Source organism: Lasioglossum baleicum, chromosome 16 (genome assembly GCF_051020765.1).
Source record: "Lasioglossum baleicum chromosome 16, iyLasBale1, whole genome shotgun sequence".
NCBI lineage: Eukaryota > Metazoa > Arthropoda > Insecta > Hymenoptera > Halictidae > Lasioglossum > Lasioglossum baleicum.
Genome location: NC_134944.1, coordinates 8597879 through 8617201, shown reverse-complemented (window position 1 = coordinate 8617201; position 19323 = coordinate 8597879). Strand labels below are relative to the sequence as shown.

At 35.0% G+C, this 19323-nt stretch overlaps 6 protein-coding genes across 10 annotated transcripts; 3 read left to right on the top strand and 3 right to left on the bottom strand.

The window, feature by feature from the left end:
* Window positions 1–96: 96 nt before the first annotated feature.
* Window positions 97–3787, bottom strand: LOC143217101 (uncharacterized protein KIAA2013 homolog). 2 transcript variants are annotated; one of them, XM_076440885.1, is made up of 8 exons: window positions 2967–3787; window positions 2520–2805; window positions 1945–2416; window positions 1496–1733; window positions 1191–1426; window positions 899–1126; window positions 458–732; window positions 97–382 (listed from the first exon to the last, which is right to left on the bottom strand). In XM_076440885.1, exons 2-8 carry the CDS (start codon window positions 2698–2700, stop codon window positions 195–197), a joined length of 1818 nt encoding a protein of 605 aa, XP_076297000.1. In that variant the 5' UTR covers window positions 2701–2805; window positions 2967–3787; the 3' UTR covers window positions 97–194. The 2 variants fall into 2 exon arrangements, with proteins under 2 accessions (XP_076297000.1, XP_076296999.1); XM_076440884.1 differs by having other exon boundaries at window positions 2520–3784.
* On the top strand, window positions 3546–7973 carry LOC143217094 (sorting nexin-14). Of its 3 annotated transcripts, none has more exons than XM_076440871.1 (10): window positions 3546–3562; window positions 4048–4199; window positions 4283–4526; window positions 4909–5298; window positions 5441–5753; window positions 5825–5980; window positions 6058–6182; window positions 6247–6308; window positions 6379–7223; window positions 7308–7973. In XM_076440871.1, exons 2-10 carry the CDS (start codon window positions 4093–4095, stop codon window positions 7721–7723), a joined length of 2658 nt encoding a protein of 885 aa, XP_076296986.1. In that variant the 5' UTR covers window positions 3546–3562; window positions 4048–4092; the 3' UTR covers window positions 7724–7973. The 3 variants fall into 3 exon arrangements, with proteins under 3 accessions (XP_076296986.1, XP_076296985.1, XP_076296987.1); XM_076440870.1 differs by lacking the exon at window positions 3546–3562 and adding an exon at window positions 3583–3905; XM_076440872.1 differs by lacking the exons at window positions 3546–3562; window positions 4909–5298 and having other exon boundaries at window positions 3941–4199.
* Window positions 7974–8139: 166 nt separating this feature from the next.
* LOC143217120 (uncharacterized) lies at window positions 8140–9757 on the top strand. Its single transcript, XM_076440919.1, has 4 exons — window positions 8140–8510; window positions 8826–8942; window positions 9026–9276; window positions 9343–9757. The coding sequence occupies exons 1-4, from the start codon at window positions 8406–8408 to the stop codon at window positions 9755–9757; spliced, it is 888 nt and encodes a 295-aa protein (XP_076297034.1). The 5' UTR covers window positions 8140–8405.
* Window positions 9758–10342: 585 nt separating this feature from the next.
* LOC143217116 (developmentally-regulated GTP-binding protein 2) lies at window positions 10343–12335 on the bottom strand. Its single transcript, XM_076440915.1, has 5 exons — window positions 12124–12335; window positions 11373–11680; window positions 10845–11275; window positions 10565–10766; window positions 10343–10483 (listed from the first exon to the last, which is right to left on the bottom strand). The coding sequence occupies exons 1-5, from the start codon at window positions 12185–12187 to the stop codon at window positions 10397–10399; spliced, it is 1092 nt and encodes a 363-aa protein (XP_076297030.1). The 5' UTR covers window positions 12188–12335; the 3' UTR covers window positions 10343–10396.
* A 270-nt stretch (window positions 12336–12605) lies between these two features.
* Window positions 12606–14610, top strand: Eif3l (eukaryotic translation initiation factor 3 subunit L). 2 transcript variants are annotated; one of them, XM_076440893.1, is made up of 3 exons: window positions 12606–12797; window positions 12897–14330; window positions 14422–14610. In XM_076440893.1, the coding sequence occupies exons 1-3, from the start codon at window positions 12777–12779 to the stop codon at window positions 14554–14556; spliced, it is 1590 nt and encodes a 529-aa protein (XP_076297008.1). In that variant the 5' UTR covers window positions 12606–12776; the 3' UTR covers window positions 14557–14610. The 2 variants fall into 2 exon arrangements, with proteins under 2 accessions (XP_076297008.1, XP_076297007.1); XM_076440892.1 differs by having other exon boundaries at window positions 12607–12797; window positions 12870–14330.
* A 303-nt stretch (window positions 14611–14913) lies between these two features.
* Window positions 14914–18878, bottom strand: Elg1 (enhanced level of genomic instability 1). The gene is made up of 5 exons (XM_076440869.1): window positions 17887–18878; window positions 17399–17712; window positions 16230–17184; window positions 15737–16154; window positions 14914–15663 (listed from the first exon to the last, which is right to left on the bottom strand). The coding sequence occupies exons 1-5, from the start codon at window positions 18747–18749 to the stop codon at window positions 14914–14916; spliced, it is 3300 nt and encodes a 1099-aa protein (XP_076296984.1). The 5' UTR covers window positions 18750–18878.
* Between the last annotated feature and the right edge of the window lie 445 nt (window positions 18879–19323).

Sequence of the window (19323 nt, the reverse complement as noted above, 5' to 3'; positions counted from 1 at the left end):
GTTGGCCTTGGTAAAGCGCAACAGGATGCAAGATTTTGTCCGAAAGAGCTTTAGTAACGCAGATCAACAGGGTAAATGAAATTCTCCAGGAGAAAAATTTTATAAAGCTTATTTACTATTTAAGTATGATTATTATACTATAAGTATGACAATTATATACATATGCACAATATGTTAATAGCTGGATGCAGTAATCACAGCTTACTGTATCTGACTTTCTGTTTATCTTGATGACCATAATATTCATTGATAATAAGTTTACAAAGGAACAAGTGAAATATAATTATAAGGAAACTTATACTGATCCAAAAAAGTGTTGGCAGCCCGCCCAGCTGGTGACCATGTTTATGTAAAGCCATCACAACGTGATCGTGTGCTGGAGCTACAAACAAGCCGACGTTATTAAACATATAGTTGTATAGATTTCATAAATAAGACAAATGGCTTTCGTACTGACCATCGTCTACCGCGTGAACATGCAACGCATTCCGCAGGTCTTGCATGTGTTGATGATCAGACGTTATGTATAATATGGATGTAAACGGCTTTGTTAATTTTACAGGAAAGTTTGTATAAGATTGACTTAGAGAGACAGGCGCGTCCAAACAGCCTGCATCGCAGCCGAAATATACGCTGTCGCTTTTGTCCAAAGCCACTCCTAAAACTGCACGATTATCTTCTCCGACTGTCACCGATATATTTAAATGAGTTACATTACCGTAACTGAGCCTCCTAAAATCAGAAAGAAGAGAAAAAATTTTACACAACACAGTTTGTACTTGTACAATTATTAATAACAATGTACAATAATAAAATTGGTTAAAGTCTATTCTAAATTCTCGATTTATATTCTTTCTGTATAATCGACATGTGTTTGATTTAGATGCTGTAATAATACCTGAATAAATAATCTCGATGGAGATACTGTGGATCAGTATTAAATTCAAGATGCTGATTGCTAAATCGTAGACTGCCAAGGCTCAAAACAATTGCTTGCTGTACTGCCAATGGGTCGCCGGTCATTAAATGATGGCATCCTTGTTTCTCTAGAGTAATTAACCATGCTTCCACGACACTATTCACACCAACAATGGTGGAGGTGTCTTTCCATAATCGTGGTGCATCTCTGAAACATCACAATAAGATATAAATTCTACAAAGAAGCGTTTGCAAAATGATGCTTTACTCACAAAGTATGATGTCCGCGATAACAACCTTCATTCATGGCCAGACTTTTCTCTATGTCCGGCGTGCCCTTTGAAATTTGAGATAGCACATAATAAACGGTGGAATTTATTTTGTAACCGTTAATAGCACCGTCGGCTTTAGAATCACTTATTCTGAGACTCGTGTACCAATAACTTTGCCAAAGGTTACTATGATCGGCTTTCAAATTTCGTTGATTTTTTAGTACTGTCTTCATTGCCTGGAACGAATTATAATAAACTACAAGATGTTTGCGCGAATATTGTTACATCTTAGTATTTATACAAACCTCTATAGCTTTTTTTTTTGTTATTTCGTACTGAGTATGGTAGTCCTCCATCAATACAGGTTCGCTGTACTGTATACTCGTCATGTACTTTAATTTTACAGTACTTCTTGCTTTAACTTGTATCATTCTCGGTGGAACTTTGTAAAGTATCGAAACAGCGACGATCTTATTTGAATTAGGCAGTGGAACAAAACCAGAAATTAAGTTATACTCGTGTATAAAATCGTCTACTTGAATTCTGGACATATAAATATATATTCTTAACACTTTTGATCGATATCACGAATTCATTATTTATCCAATACACGTACACATATAAATTCGGTAAACTATAAATTTAACAGACGCCAAATTTACCATACTCTTCCAAAATGGAATAGAACCATTTCTTTTTCTTGGTCTGTTAAATCGATAGTTCGTTGATGCTATGTATTAATTGTATTAATTACTTGGTTAATTCTATTCGAGCGTTGCTCCAGTGTGTAGATACTTGAGGCTTCAATGGTACGTTTTGCAAGAGTGAAAACGGATTTACAATTTTCACATCTTGAACCATTATTGTGTCAAATACTCTGTGAGCATAATATTGAAATTCTGTGTAGTACTTGTCCCTGAGACACTGATACTGATAAACAACTCCATTTATAAAATCGGTAACGGTAGCTTCTGTATGAAGATTGTCACTGGGCAAAGGATGCGTGATTAACGGTTGCCATTGTATCGGTAATGACAATGCTCGTCCTTGCTTAATATATGTCCAAGCTTCGGATACAATAGGTACTCCAAAAATTCCATTGCCAATATATGGCAAATATTGATGCTCATTTTCCCTTGGCGGTTTATGTAGTATGTTCACATTATAGTCGTCAGCTTCAGACCTAAACGGAGCCAGTCTTTCGTTCATACAATAATCTTCGAATGCTAAAAAATAAACAGTCTTATCAATCTGACAACCACCAGATATTTTCTGTAATTACAATTTTGTTCCCGAGGCGAACAAAAAATTAGGATAAATCGAAATTACCTTGTATCGATTCTCCCGTCGAAGAGAACAACCACTGTGCAAAAGGTGGACCAAAATAAAGTAGTACACCGCCGCAAATGATAATGAGAATTAGAATCTTGCGGTACGAATAATTCCCGTCGACTAAGCGACGTATTCGTTTCCCAATTTCACGGCTATCGAACATCGTTCCAGGTCTCATTATAATTATTGTTCGCTTTATCCACTACGGTCTTCGTGCGTCTCAGGCGTTCTTTCGTTTTTCAAAAGTTCCTCGGTAATATAACATTTCTGCTCTTTCTTGTAGCTTCGATTTGATTGAAAAATTATTATTTGGTAACTGTGTTTTGACTACCATCGAATATATATATATATATATTTTTTGTAGATATTTAACAAGTCTATATGAATTAGGAAGTATCTTTATTGTTATTAGTATAAAAATACGAAATCGAATGCCACGTTAACCTTCTCATCCTTAATTGTTAAACTCAGTCAGCTGTACACCGTTGATCATTATCTAGAATGAAAACACTATTTACATACAGACAACACGTGTGAAGACAAGCAATTCACGTTGCTAATAGAGAGCAATAGAGAGAGGCACAATCATACATAATGATTGTTCACATTCAGGCGAAATTTTGACGTTTTTCGATAGCCAATCAGTGATGAGATATTGGCCAGGTTATCTCGCGCATGCGCTATTGTCGTTTAAAATTTAAATATAGCGCCATTCCCCCCGTAGTGACAAAACGTCCAAGTTTGTAGCCGATTATTTATAGTTTTTCCCGCTGGATGGCGATAGCGTGCAAATCCGTGCTGTCGATAACTTTTAATCAACAATTTGAACGTTTTGCCGCTACGTGTAATGGCGCAATACTGACACTTGAACGGAACAAATGATTCTTGCCGAAATTAGAATTGTGTCTTATGGCGAAAACGGCAAGAATCATTTGTGCTCGAATAAAACGTAATATTTCAATGCTTTCCCCACTTTCCCGTTGAAATTGTTTCATTTTTTAGGGCACGAACGAGAGCTAAAAAAAGCTATTTTATGATTGGTACATTGTCTCTTAAAAATACTTAGGATGGCATACTGAAAATCTATCTGTGCTTATCCAGACAAACTGCGAACTATTATTGGTCACGATATTTTGTGATGTAGTGATGTAAATTGCAGTGTCACCAGCATGCACGTGCATGAATGCTTCCCTGTCAAAAGTCTTATTCGAAATTTTCATTTACAAGTATATTTCCCGTTACGAGAGTACCAGTCCTATTTATGTGTTCATTTTAAAATGGACGATTATTTTTTCGATTATGTACTTATTTATATACAAACGAATATGCGTCAGAAGACCTAAATATACGCCTATTTATATAAATACATACAAATATAATCACGTACGTAAATGTATGTACATGTATGTATGTATGTATTTTCTATACACAATGTCACGTGGTACAATGCATCGAAGTGTTATCAAATGTGGCATAATACATATTTATGTTTGAAACGTTATTATTCTTTTATTATGTTGTACAGAGTATGAACAGTAATTGAGTTCGAATCAGGAGAATCGACGCTACCATGGCATTTTTCACTACTGACAAAGTACAAGATTTTTATGTTTGTAATATAGTAATTCCAGGAATAGTACTTACGCTAATTGCATTTATTTTAATCGTATTTAAAAGGTGAGTAATTGTGTATAAATACATGTAGATATTTATATTTAATAGTTCGAATATAAATTTATAAGTTTCTATATTTTTTTTAGTATTATTTGGGTAATCGTTATGGGTTGCTTGTACATGATAAGTACTTTTTACGGACTTCACATATTGCAATACATTAGTATGATACTGGTCAAGTGCAATGCTATCTGTGGTACCCTAAAACCAATGTACGAAGATAAAGAACCTTGTAGGGTTTGTAATAGCAACGACTGTAAGAGGCACAAGCTATTACCACACTCGACTAAAGTGAAAGTACCAAAGGACTTCGACCATGCTCTGGAACAAGTATTAAAACTTCTATCATTGTATTAGCGATTAAGGGGATAGTCTCATTTCCAGGATTGCAAGGGTGCTGGATGTGCCTTCTCATTTCTTGTTTTTCAGTAGTCAAAAGCGCTAGATAAATGTTTATGATTTACATTTACGATGTAATTAAAGTAATTTGAATTATTCGAAAGCATGAAGCTGCGACAGCTACATGCTGCCGAATAAAGCAAATTATGCCTCGTAAAACACCATTGAAAAACTCAATTTTTGCATTATCGAGAAATGAGAAGGCACATCCTGGATCCTTGCAATCCTGGACACGAAAGTCTACCACCTTAAGAGAGACTCAACAGAATTTTTCACTTATTTCCCGATAGACGCGTATAATTTCTGTTCCCAGCTTCTCGAAGATGTATTGAAAAAGTATGTTTGCGCATGGTATTCGGATTTCTCCACCAACGAAGCTTTTGTGCAGCAACTTCGTTTGGCTACAGCTACCGCAACGAAAAATCTAGTGATTCGTTTGTTGCGTACAGATGTAGCCAATGTCGTTTTCTGTCAACTAATACCATTGCTTCTGCAACACTCTCAAGATTGGAAAGTGTTGAGCGCGAATTCTCAAAAGTCGTACAACGCGTTGCATTTCCGTGACCATGTGATTAAATATCTGGGTCACGAAATTCATCCGGCGGCTTACTCGCGAAAAGCTGAACTAAATTATCTTAGAGGCTTGGTCATTGCAATTCTACCGCACTTACTTCCTGCTGTACACGTATCTACTAACAACAAGGTGAGACATAATTTCTAGTCCTTGCGCCTTCGAATAACATTATTTGTTTTATATATAGTAACATGCTGGTTTGTGCACTCCTTGAAAATGTTCTTTTACAAAGAAGAAAATGACAGACGAAGTTTGATTACAAATTTTTCAGGTGATTCTCCGTGAAATTTTATCAAACTGGATTTTATTGCCTGCGATAGATGCAATCGCTGATCCAGAAAACATAAATACATTAGTAATGCTAGCAACACATCAGGACACAACAATGTCTAATCACGTAGATACATTGAATGTACAGATGTTGCAATGTTGGATGACCAATTTGGTTACGCCAAACTTTGCGTACAATCATCTAAAACCTTCGTTGGACGAAATCTTGAACGATGCTCGATTGTTATATATGTTTATACAACACGTGAAAGAAACTGGGCCTATGAATCTTTTACAATTTTGTTTAGATATCGGTGAGCACCGATTCAATATATTTTATTTGTTTCGATTACAAAATTGATTCTAATACATTATCTATTTCCAGATGACCTGAGCAAAAGAATGTTAAATCCGGAGATAAGTGCAGACGCTGAAAATAGCTTATACATTGATATACAAAACATGTATTCAACGTATCTTGATCCTGATGGACCAGAATATTTACATTTACCAAAAGAAATATCAATGGGAATACAACAAGGTAAATCGTACATTCTACTTTGCGTTTAACTTCCTCTCTAAAGTCTTGTAATGTAATGCATCTGATAATGCTTTCAGTTCTTGAGAAAAGTTCAAAGAAAATCGAAGAATTAAGAACGTCGCGACCATTTTACCAAGCGCATCAAGAGGCACACGCATTGTTAGAATCCACTTGCTTGACGTCGTTTCATCACAGTTATCAGGTAGGTAAATTAGCAGTATTTTTGCCGTTTCTTCCAAAATTATTGAAAATATTTGCTATTTCAGCTTTATGCTTTGTTATGCGGATGCCCAACAGTGAGTCGCACTAAACAATCATCGCGTGCAAGGTGAGCAAATTAGTACTGGAAGATTGGTTGGTAAGATTTTTGTAAGATAATAAGTAACGTTTACTTACAGTGTCGTCAGTGGATCTGCAAATGTATCAGCGAAAATTGGTAATCACTTTCAAAAGATCGAAGGAATTTTACGAGCATCGACAATCGATGGAATGCCTTATCAAGATATCTACCAAGGCGAAGAGATCGATTATCCGCTACGCTCGTACAATGAAATTAAATGTCCGAACAATGCTTTCCCGAGAGATTTAACAACATGGCGAGTTAGTATTCCGCACACCGAATCCGGAGACACTCAACCGCTTCACATGATATCCGTGCATAACGTAGCCGAAGGGAAGTCTTGGACGGTTTTACGTCGTGATCAAGACTTTTACGCTTTGCGCACACGATTAATCGAGTTCCACGGTGAAAAGGAGTTAAGCGACTCGCCGTTGCCGTCGCGAAAGAATCCTCATTCTTCTCATACGCTGAACAGCCAGCGGTACGAGGACTTCTTGGACAAATTACTTTCAAAACCAGTGCTCAGAAGTAGCGAGTTACTGTACAATTTTCTGACGATGCCGAATTTGAAACCGTACTTCACGAATTATAGCACGCCGGATATCGGGATAATATATCAGAATGTGGCGTACAAATTGCGGAAAGAAAAGGGTCAGAATCTCGACAAATTTATGACTACGTTTTTGGCGTCCACCAACATCAAGAACGATTATACCGATGTTGCAATTGAATTTCCGAGCGAGATGGACGATGCTAAAACAGAGGAAAAGGGCCACCGCGACCTCTCCGATGGAGTATTCGGCGACAATTTGAATTTAGACGCCGATTTACGAAAGACTTTACCCTTTCCTTCGGCGAAACGTTCTCACGTGAAGGGGACTTGTTTCTGTGTCGCAGACGCAGGTAAAAATTCTCTACAAATTTCACTACAACTTATTTTCTAACATTTTGCACAGTAAACATTGAATTTTTTGTCATTCGCTCTAGTGGACAAATTACTGAACGTACCTTCGGTGGTCACGCGAGCTGTTTGGATGTTCGCTTTCTCAACTCGTACAAAGGTAGATCCGCTCGTCAATATTTTGCTTTACAACGCCTTGACGAGAATATTGAACAGCGGCCGTGCAGCTGCCGTAATAAACTTGCTGCACACGAAAGCCATGGGTGATAAGAATCGTATGAAAGAAAGATTTTCTCAAGGAAACTGCGAGAACAGTTGCGAGACCGCGAAAAAAGGATTGTATGGTTTACTACCGTACTGGTTAATAGGATTCTACAAGCCGTGGACTGAACTAATGGATTCTGTCGTAAATTCTTTGCAAAATGCACAACTTAACAAACACATTGCGTATGTTCTTTTAGATCAAATTGTGATAAGCCTGTTTCCCGAACTTGTACTTTAATTTATACATATATACATAAGTATAATAGATGCGATAGTGTAGAGTGTAGATAGACATCACTATGTACATTAAAGTATAAAATACTCATTTACTGTTTCATTTGTAATGAACGTCTGAAAACAGTGGTATAATATGGTTAATAATTTATAAACCCGCTATTGTACATTTTATAAGAAACGCGTAGAAAGTATGAACCGAATATTGTGATATATTTCCAGAAATTAAAACACTGAATGCAGATCACGAGTGTTTTGTTTTAGAGAAAATCTGCTGTCGAACAAAGGAGAAGTTGGACTTTGTCAAAAAAATCACCTTTCCGTACAGTAAATCAACGATTTTATTCGTCATGAGTCATCTGCCTATATAGCGTAATACGTAACGTCTTTGTCTCTCATAACGTGGAGATAAAATAGAACAAGATTTGTCTACTTACTTGGCACTAAATTTGAACAATCATGACCATAGAGTAGCGTGACATAAGCATAATTTCAAGTTTTTCAGTGGCAAGAATGGGGTAGATAAACACTTCAATTCGTTTAATTATTTGTATTCTCCTAACAATGATACGTTCAAACTGATAAGAGAGATGCTTAGTCACATTATGTGGAACACACCATAATTATAAGTACATTGTAGCTTCCTGAATTGGTTGTGTATATTGAATTTAGGTGTGTATTACACAATGTTAGAGGAAGCTCTTACCACCGATATTTTGCAGCCCCTGCCCTTTAAAAAGTGGCGACTTCTTCAAAGTAAAACAAAGCGTAATTGGCCAACTTTTGGATACGTAAGTTTTAATTGAATAACCTATAGGTGTAATATACATAAATAGGTAAAATCAGTATGCGGTGGATTATGTATACATTTACAGAAATATTTGCAATCTGACTATTTAAATACATTTTCTCATCAAGTGCATTGTTAATATAATTTAATTGTGGATTATTGTATCAACAATGTGCTTTATGTACATTACTTTGTATCAGAAGACAAATATTCAATGTATTGTTCACATGAAATATTTTTATCTCGTTACAGAATACACATTTCATATATCTTTGTCTCTTATATTGTTATTGATCAAGTTTCGATTTTCTTACAGTATTACTATTGGATTGAAAATGCAATTAGATGGAAAGAAAAGGAACCTAACATATTAATTGATATTTATTGCCCAAGTGGTGATTTGGAGAAGGGTACATTTATTGGACTATCCAGGGTAATCATATGACGCACGAATGTGAAATGCATTCAACTGTATATATAAATAGACAATTTATTGTTCTTTTATGATTTGTTTAGTTTACTATATACATAGTGGTACCATTCACACTAGAACCAAATGATACACTATTATATAAAGCGTTAACAGAAACCAATGTTATAAATTGGAAAGAAGACGTTTTTCTTGCCGGTGTACACGAGTCTTTTATGCCTGTAGTATATTCTGCGGTAGAATACCTTAAAAATGCCATCAGTTTAGGAAGCAAATCTGTAACACCGGGTAATTATTATTTTCAAACTGCAAAGGAATGTGCAGAATTAGAAGTTTGGTAAGCATCGTTTTCAATCAAATCAAAATAATATACATATTATTAATTGTTTTATTTTTCTGTTAGTGTGCCGGAAGAATGTTATTTAAAAACTTTAGATAAATTGGATGTTCATCTTGTACATTCTGAATGGCCACATAGAAGTTTGGAACACCCTGAGGAAACTACAAGGTTCTTGGGTACAATTATAGAAAGGAATAGCGGGGTAGGATTATATTTGAAAAAAGACGATACTTTGGTTTCTTGGATACTGCACAACGATTGGCATGGACTGGGCATGGTGCAAACTTTGGAGCAGCATAAAAGAAAGGGTTATGCAAAAACAGTTTCGTCCGCTCTAGCGAAAAGTCTCGGTATGCAAGATATTTCGGTGACTTTGTTTATTGTCGAGAACAATTTATCATCTGAAAAAATGTTTAAAAACCTTGGTTGGAAACGAATTGCATCGATTGTATGGATACAAGTTCAGAGACAAGAGTAACAATAGTATTACATATTTAGTTATAAAAAGGTAGATTATTCGTTAATCTGAGCTAAAAATAATCTGGAAGTTACATTCCTGATAAAGTCACGCGACTTTGTTGTATTTTACTTCGGTCTTATCTCGAATAGATAATATATGTGTTGTGCTATAGTTATAACCGTGATACCCGTATATGTTACAATATAATTATTTTTCCATTGATCAACAGCTACAATAAAACGTGCATACTGAACAGTGTACATACATATATCTCTTCTAAATCATAGCATTAAATAAAGAAGTCTTAATACTCTACACACAAATTTTTCGAAGTTTTAATATTGTTTATTAAATTACAAAATGGAAAGAATTGTCTCGATATACAAAATACTGTATGTATAATGATGGTTTATTACACTACATAGTTTGCATAAACAAAATCTAAATTTTATATTGTTGAAAATGTACAGTTTGAGTGTTTATATTCATCTTATACAAATGAAAGATTGAAACGATTTTAAATATGAATATTCTTTAAGCAATCGCGTATAAAATTTTAAGGGAACTGTAAAGATTAACTTTACCACTCTCAATCATTTGTAGATTATATATACATATATAATTTTATATATATATGTATATATGACATTGCAAGATTTATTTTTTAACTACTTGAATAACATCTTCGTCGTGCATGACATGCTGCACTCCTACTCTTTGAGGTGAATACTTCGTACTTGTACCCTGAAAGATATAGAAAAATATAATACCTCATCTAAGAAACATAAATAACATAATTTGTTATTTAATAAAGGAATATCCTACCCAAACAAGAGCATATTTAAATTGCTGTGCAAGCGTGCGATGAATAGCATGACAAACGTGTTCGACGGTTACACCTTTTCGCAATATTAAACCGTCATCGAAATCGGGTGGTTGTCCAGGTTTTTTCGTGTATACCCTTATTAAAGATAAATATTCCCAGAGTGTTTCAAGTAGGAAATCCAGATTCAATTTCATATTACAACTGCAAACAGAATCGTATTAGAAATTTGGAACTTCCTTTTTTACAAAAAAGACGAATAAATACATTCGAAAATTTTACCTAACTACTACACTATTAGGTTGCCTAGCAATTCTGTCCACTTCTTCTATCGATATTTGATCTATTTTGTTATGTACATAGAGGCATGGCAAATATACTCTGTTAGCGTTAATTACGTCGATTAACTCGTCGGCACTACAATCTTCACGAAATAAAACTTCCGCGTTGAATATTTTATATTCATGCAGAATCATTTGAACTAGTTTCTCGTCTACTTTCGTCAATGGACATGTCGAATTGAAGGCCAATCCACCTCCCTTCTTTACTTTAAAATAAATGTTTGGTTTCTTCTTATTTAACCGTATACCAACTGATTCTAATTCCTTCTCTAACAGATGCCTTTGTACATCTTGCTTGGTTGCATCCAGCATCATAAGAACTAAATCCGCTGTTCTAGCAACAGCAATCACCTGTCTACCTCTTCCTTTGCCCTAAAATATTCGTTCGAAAGCATGAAAGTTCAGTAAATCTAGTATTTTAATTGTTATATAATTTTATGGTTCACGTAAAGCTCAATGTTATAATTACCTGCGCCGCACCCTCAATTATACCAGGAAGATCAAGGAGTTGGATATTAGCTCCTTTATATTCTATAACACCAGGAATACAAGTTAACGTAGTGAATTCATAAGATGCTGCTTCCGATTCTGTATGAGTCAATGTGCTCAGCAAAGTAGATTTTCCCACAGATGGGAAACCTATTAAAGCTACTCTCGCATCTCCTGACTTTAACACATCGAATCCTTCACCCTTCTCGGATTTCTTTCCTGGTTCTAAAAGCTGTGATCTATACTTTGCGAGTTTCGCTTTTAGTAATCCTAAATGATATTCGGTAGCTGAAAGTTAACGTATTAGTTGATTAGAATTGGTATAATTTTATATTCATTATACAAGGTTACTTTTACAATATAATAAACTTATTAATTAATGTCTACTTGGATTACCATTGTACTTATAAACTAAACGCATTAATTATTAATTCATAAACAAATAAATTTCGTAATTATTACCATAATAAACATCGCAATATTGTTACCGGTATATTCAATATATTGTAATTAATAATCACGAATAGATTAGGATAAAACTTCGTTTACATTCTAGATATTGAGGAAAATCCTCTTAAATTCTGTTCGAAATTGTTCGTTGGAAAAATGTTTGCGAATTTTTGGGTTATTTTTAAAATTTTTACATGTGTCATAAAGAGATAGGCGAATACAAAGTGTTTCAAAATATGGTTAAGAAAAATGAAACATTATACTTTCAAATATGTACAAACCTTTGTTTTTCTGGGTTCTAGCAATTTCTTTTTCGATTTCTGATATTTTCTCTAATATACCCATTCTGTATTTAAACTATCAGTAAATTTACATTTACGTGAAAAAGATGCACACCGTCCTTACAGTGTGCGTAACAATCTATGTAATATAACACACATAAGCAGTAAGCAGGTGTGCGTTGTGTCTATATATATATACAATGTATCTGTGTAAATATCCTCTCTGTGTGCAATATATTTTATAATTTCTATGGCATGTCATATGATATCTACCATAAACTATAAAATCGAGTGAACTCAGAGATGCACAGAATACGAATTGCGGACATGTATAATTGGACACAAAATGGATTGCGCACAGAACGAGAATTCAGCTGTTGTTTACCATCGTGAGTTGTGCTGGGTGATTAGTTTATGGTTATATTTTCTATATATGCACAGCATCTATATATATTTACGTTAGTGGGAATACGGGTTACGGGCACTTGCGGGTATGTAGAAAGTGAATCATAAATAGCGATAGTCTATGACTAAACTACTCTCGTGGGCCGTGGACGTTTTCTAACCCTTCTTGGTTAGCTTTTGTATCTTTACTCCAGTACCGTGTAGGTTTACGAATTTTATTGATACAAATTTGACTGCACTGAATCACCATGTACGACGATTACAACGAGGTATTTAATAACAACTTGATATTATTTTTATCATTTTTTGTTTATACAAATTAACGCCTGAACAATTTTCAGTATGATACATATGATGATTATGGGCAGGTAGACGTTCATAGCGACCAGTATGACAGATTGAGTTTTCGCCAGGTACCCGAGGCTGTACGAAGTTTCCTAGTATTCTTGCGCAATTGTATAAATGAGGGAATGATATTCGAGATACAGAACCTTTACGAAGTGTCGTTCCCGAAACTTTCAGAACAACTGTTCGATAAGTGTTCTTGGCCAGATGCTCAAGCGATTGCACCAATTGTCGACAATGATCCAGTATTCCTTACTCTCTACAAAGAGCTTTACTATCGTCATATTTATGCTCGAATGCAAGGACCGACGCTAGAGCAACGTCTCAATTCATTTTATAACTACTGTGATTTGTTTAATTACATATTGCATCCCGAGACACCGGTTCAGTTGGAATTACCCGATCAATGGTTATGGGAATTGATCGACGAATTTGTGTACCAATTTCAATCTTTCACACAGTACCGTGCTAATTTATCGAATAAAACACCAGAAGAGATTGAACATTTAAACGCGCACCACAAAATATGGGATGTTCTTTGCGTTTTAAATGTTTTGCATTATTTGGTTGACAAATCAAAAATTAAAAGCCAATTGGAGGTGTACGCAAGCGGAGGAGATCCCGATTCGGTTGCTGGAGTATTCGGAAGACATTCTTTGTATAAAATGCTTGGATACTTTTCTCTTGTCGGTCTGTTGCGTTTGCATTCTCTTTTGGGAGATTACTACCAAGCAATTAAAGTTTTGGAAAATGTGGAGCTTTATAAGAAAAGCGCATACTCCCATGTACCTGGTTGTCAAATATCAACAGCGTATTATGTTGGTTTCGCTTACATGATGATGCGCAGATATGCTGACGCAATCAGGACATTTTCTGGAATTTTATTATATATTCAAAGAACAAAACAATTGTTCGCGACAAGAAGTTATCAGAACGATCAGATTAATAAGCAAACAGAACAAATGTATCATTTGTTAGCGATCTGTCTTGTTCTTCATCCTCAATGCATCGATGAAGGACTGCAACAGGCACTACGCGATAAAAATTATCACGAGAAAATGTACAAGATGCAGTACGGAGATTTAGCAGAATTCGAATCGTGCTTTTTATTTGCGTGTCCAAAATTCTTATCTCTCACTCCACCGAATCCTGACAATCCGAACGAAGACTATGTTCGAGAAGCTATCAAGCACCAAACTCAAGTCTTCATGGACGAGGTTGTCCAACAGAAAATGCTACCGACAATTCGTTCGTATTTAAAGCTGTATACTACTCTACCATTAAGTAAATTGGCAACGTTCATGTGTAGTAACACCAGACCCGACGAAAGTTGGGATTTAAATAAAGAGGTGAGCGCGTTGACCATTCACTTGCTCTGTTTCAAACATAAGATGAAGAATATTGTCTGGACAAAAGGTGCATCCGGATTACAGGGCAAATTCCAATCTGGCTCGGAGGTAATATGTCCATAATTTATTTAGTAGTTAGTATTTAATATTACCAGAGAATATACAAAAAGCATTAATTTTATAATGTATATTATTACAGTTGGACTTTTACATTGATCATGATATGATTCATATCGCGGACACAAAGGTAGCCCATCGTTACGGTGACTTCTTCATTCGAAAAATTCTCAAATTTGAAGAATTAAATCGCAAACTGCATCATATAAAGATTTAATCATTGTATGGAAACTACATTTACTTGAAAAGAATAAAACAAATTTATAATAAATATATATGTTTATTATATTTTGTAGAGAACTTCGAGATTATTGTTGATCGTCATTTCCATAAACACTAAAAATACTATAATACAAATTTGTACAATACTTTTTTATATAGGCATCAGTTCTGAAAAAAACTATTCGTTACAAGGTATTAAATATATGAGTAAACTATGCACATGTGTATATGAACGTGCGAAATATCTTCCATATATTTGATAAGAGACATATATTTAAACAATATTTTTACTATAAATTTCGAAGTTCTTAAATGCTACATGGTAGCAGTAAAAAAAAGATTAATTGTTAGCCTAAGTAATTGTTTCATTTGCATCATTGTCCGCTACGTCGCGCATTACTTTACATGCTGCTGATAAAATGTTTGGCTTCAGCGACATCGATGGTCCCTTTAAACTATGTAGATAGTGGAAAAATCGATTTCCTCTTTTATTATTCATACTAATCCTAGATTCTTCTGCTCTGCATATCGTTCTTAAACACGGAAGATAATCTGTAGATAGAATTTGACGATCATACAACAAAGATGTGGCGTGCGACAATGCTGAATTTATTCCCTTGTTCAGCTGTCTCTTTAACGCGATACTATTTTGATATGAAGTTCCATCACAACCATTTAATTGACCGTCATATACAACTTTTTCACTAAGCCATTCGGCTATATCAAGGGATATACTGTTCGACGCCGAATATGAAGCAGTACTTTCAATCAAAGATAGACAAGGTTGCATTTTTATTTCGGACAAATTTAAAGCCGAGTCTCCTAAATCGATTAAAGAAGATAGCAAAACAATGTTATTCAGTTTATTTGCCACATCATTCAATACGTGTTTCCCGAAATTTGTTGCTTTACTGTCTGCAATCTTTTTCGCTTTCTGTTTCTTGCTTGCTTTGATCGCTGGTTTATACAAGTTATGTCCCATATTCTGCCAAAATAAATTCTTCAAAATGATAGATGGTTTCGCAACGTGCGTTGGATTAGATAGCATCAAGTATTGTAATTGGAGTATAGCTTTACGCAAATCTCCTATTTGTACCAGTTGCTGCAAACAGGAAAACATATGTTGTAATATAATATTATAGCTTAAGATTAATTTGTATATTAACGATACTTACCTTTACATAGTCGGTTGGAATACTGTAGCCAGTTTCTGCTAATGAAATCAATTGTAACAAAGCAACAACTCTGTTGCCACCCACTTGTTGAAAGTAAATTCGATTTTGTTGCGGTGCTATTTTAGCCAAGTGGGGACAAACGTCCCTACACGTCATTACAATCGGACGCTTTGTATTCGATGCTAATTGATAAGTAGCGGAAATAAAGCCTTCGTCTTCTTCAAACACGAGATCAATATCTTTTATAAGAACCAGAGAGTTTTGCGGTATTTTCTTTGGTAGAATTTCATCGGAAATTAAATTGAATAACGTAGACGCGTTTGGATTTTTCTTAATTCGATGCGATTTAGTCGCTTCTTCCAGTTCTTTTAAAAGTATTTTGCCAGTTCTCCTAGACGATGCATTTACCTCTAACACGCTAAGCGAAACAAAGACAAAGTTAAAGGACATACATTTAATCAACTTTCAGATCATTATAATATTCGATACTAACGTGTAACCAAATTCTTCTGCTACCGCATACACGCTGGCGGTTTTGCCGCTTCCATGTGGTCCTAACAGTACGGCTACTTGATTATTCTCTTGAATCCTCGAGGAAGTACTATCGGAGGAATAGAATTCATCCCCGCTACTGTTATCCTCGCTTCTAAATGACGCTTTCCATCCAATTAACCATTCTCTTAATTTTGTAGCGGCCTCTTCGTTGCCAACAACTTCCTCGACGGTTGTTGGCCTGTATTTGTACGGCCAACTGCGGTTCTCAAATTGATTTTCTGTATTCTTCTCTTCTATTATTTTCCCTTCTCCGAGAAGTTTGCTTCTCTTTGCTCGCGTTCTCGGCGATACTGTTTTATTAGGGCTGCTAGGTTGCCCTTTGGAAACTAGTGAAACAGCACTCCACATTTTTCTTGCGTCCGTATAGAACTTTTCGATTTCCGTTAATATATCTGGAATTTTTGCTTTTTTGTTTTTCGATGGTTTTAATTTTACTTCGGAAAAGTCCATTGTAGACTTATAGTCGCTTACATTTATGACAGGAATGTATTTGGTACAAAGCTTTCCTGGAATATGAAAACCGTTCGTTTCGGTGCAACTTACTTGCGAGTTACTCAATTGTGTAACATGACTCAGAATTGGAAACGGTATAGTACCGTTTACAGTTGTTACTTTTCGATCTATGCTTTTACTCGTATCAGTTATATCTGGTTGTAAGAATAAGCGACGAGCCGCTAAGACATCTGGATCAGGTTTTCGTCGTTTTGTGAACAAAGGAGCCAATTTATCAGCTGTTTTTCTTTTCAATTTACCGTCATTACTAATCACACAATCGTCTATTACAGATATCTCTTCTGAATCTATGCTTTTAATTACTTCAGATTTCTTAGAACTTCTTGTATTTAATTTAGTTCTTCTTTGTGTTGAGAATAATTCCTCGTCGCTACTTTCGTCTGTTATAAAAACACATAAGAACATTAAATAATAATGCAATGTACATTCGAATAATGTTACGTATAAAAATATCATAGAAAAATCAGCGATCAAAGTGTGAAGGTTCATTGCCATCGACCACAATGTGGGAGACTCTCTTATTTGGTATCTTCATGTACTGTGCAATAAATGTGCTAGATAACAGATTTTAGCTGTTAGAAAATTTGAAATTACCTGGCGTACAGTTTTCATTTTCGGAATTGTGGAGCTTAATCCGTAGAGACCACCTATGCTTGTTTTGTCCGCATTGATCGTGTTTTCTATTCTTAGATGTTGCATTACGGTTCTCGGATTTTATAATATTGATATCGTCTATTTCGGAAAGCTTTGCATCCAATTTATTTTGTCTATTCAATTGTGAGCCACACTTTGAACTTGAACTGTATATACTATGTTGAATAGAATTTTCAGCCATGTGTACGTCAGCCTTGACCACAATGGTAGACATGTTTGCTATATTCGAATGCGCTGAATTTGCTGGAACTTTGCTGTTATACAAAAAATGAAACAAAAAGGATATTGAAATTAATATTACCTTTGGGTTTATCAATGTAGAGTAGGTGCAATTTAAAGCAGCAAAAACATCAGAGGAATGTAAAGGTACCAAATAGAAAGTTTTTATTTTCCATAAAGATCCACAGTCTAGTAATAATATACATTACCTAAAATAATTTAATAAACTGCTTGAATGTTGAATTGGAGTTTGTATGACAACATTTGTGTCTCCATTACTATTTTTCTTCCCATCTTTTGTAAAAGATTTAATACGATTTTGAATAGTGCGTTCTATTTTTTCTCCATCTTCGATCTCTAATAGCTTTCTCTTAGAATATCCTTTCTTGTCGGCTAAAGCTGTCAACTTCTCTTTTGTCTGTTTCAATTTGGTTTTATATTCTTCAGACTTTTTGATAGTCGCTTCATCAGGCGGTGGAAGCTTTGACGGTGAAAGACTCTGACTCTGTTTCTTACGGTTCATAAGAATTTGAAAAGCATTGGACTCTTCACGGTTATTATCTTCTTTATCATCGATAGTTATTAAACCTATATCACGATCTTTATTCTTCACTGAACTACAAGGACATGTATCACTGCTAGTACCCTTTTCATCCTTTAATCGTTTTTCAGATTTCTTTTTGTTTCTCGATGGACTATCAGAATAACATTTACCATTTCGTCTCTTATATTTATTGTCGCAGTAGGCACCATTGGAATCTAAAGATAAATAATCTAGACTTTTACTCTCTAATTTTTTCAGACTTTCAGGAGATCTTTTCGGCGTATCGAGCGAATTTTTGACTTTAGTATTTTGCCTGGTAAATGGGCTAGGCGTTTTATCTATCATATCGTTGTTACTTTCTATGATATCGCATACCCTCTCTTTCGTTTTTGATTGTGATATCTTAATTTTAACACGGTTGCGTTTCCCTTTCGAACCATTATTAGCCTCCTTTTCCTGTTTTCCGTCATCATTCGTTTCTCCACTAGATTTCACGGTGTCTACAAGATACTGTGTAATATTTTTCATCCTTCATTACTACATAAAATAATCTATAAACACCTAAGAAACACTATCCGAAAAAATAATATAAAGTCTTGCCTCTTCACAGTCATACGTAACGTAACATTTTGGCGCCATGATACTATAGTACTATAGTGCGTCTTTTTATTTATTTATAGGCGATAACAGTATCGATAATCGGAATATCGATTAATCGAAGTCTCGAATTGCATTTGAGGGAGGAAAAAACTAATAAGGCGATTGGCAATTACAAAATGATTTTCCGTGAAGTAAAAATGAACGAATAATAAAATAAAATATATATTACAGTTAATTACAGTTACAGTTTTCATAAATATTCATACAGAATAAGATACGGCGACGTTTCCCCTTTCCCCTCTAGATACACTTTACTCAACTTTACTTCATGGTACATACTGCGACTTCTCAACAGACTATAGCACTGGAACACGGCATGTTATTCGAAGCCGGGTCTCTAAGTATATATGTATATATATACAGATATATATTGGTATATATGGTCCATGGACATAGGAATCGTTTTGCAACACCTTCAGCGGCGTGACTGAAACTAACCGTT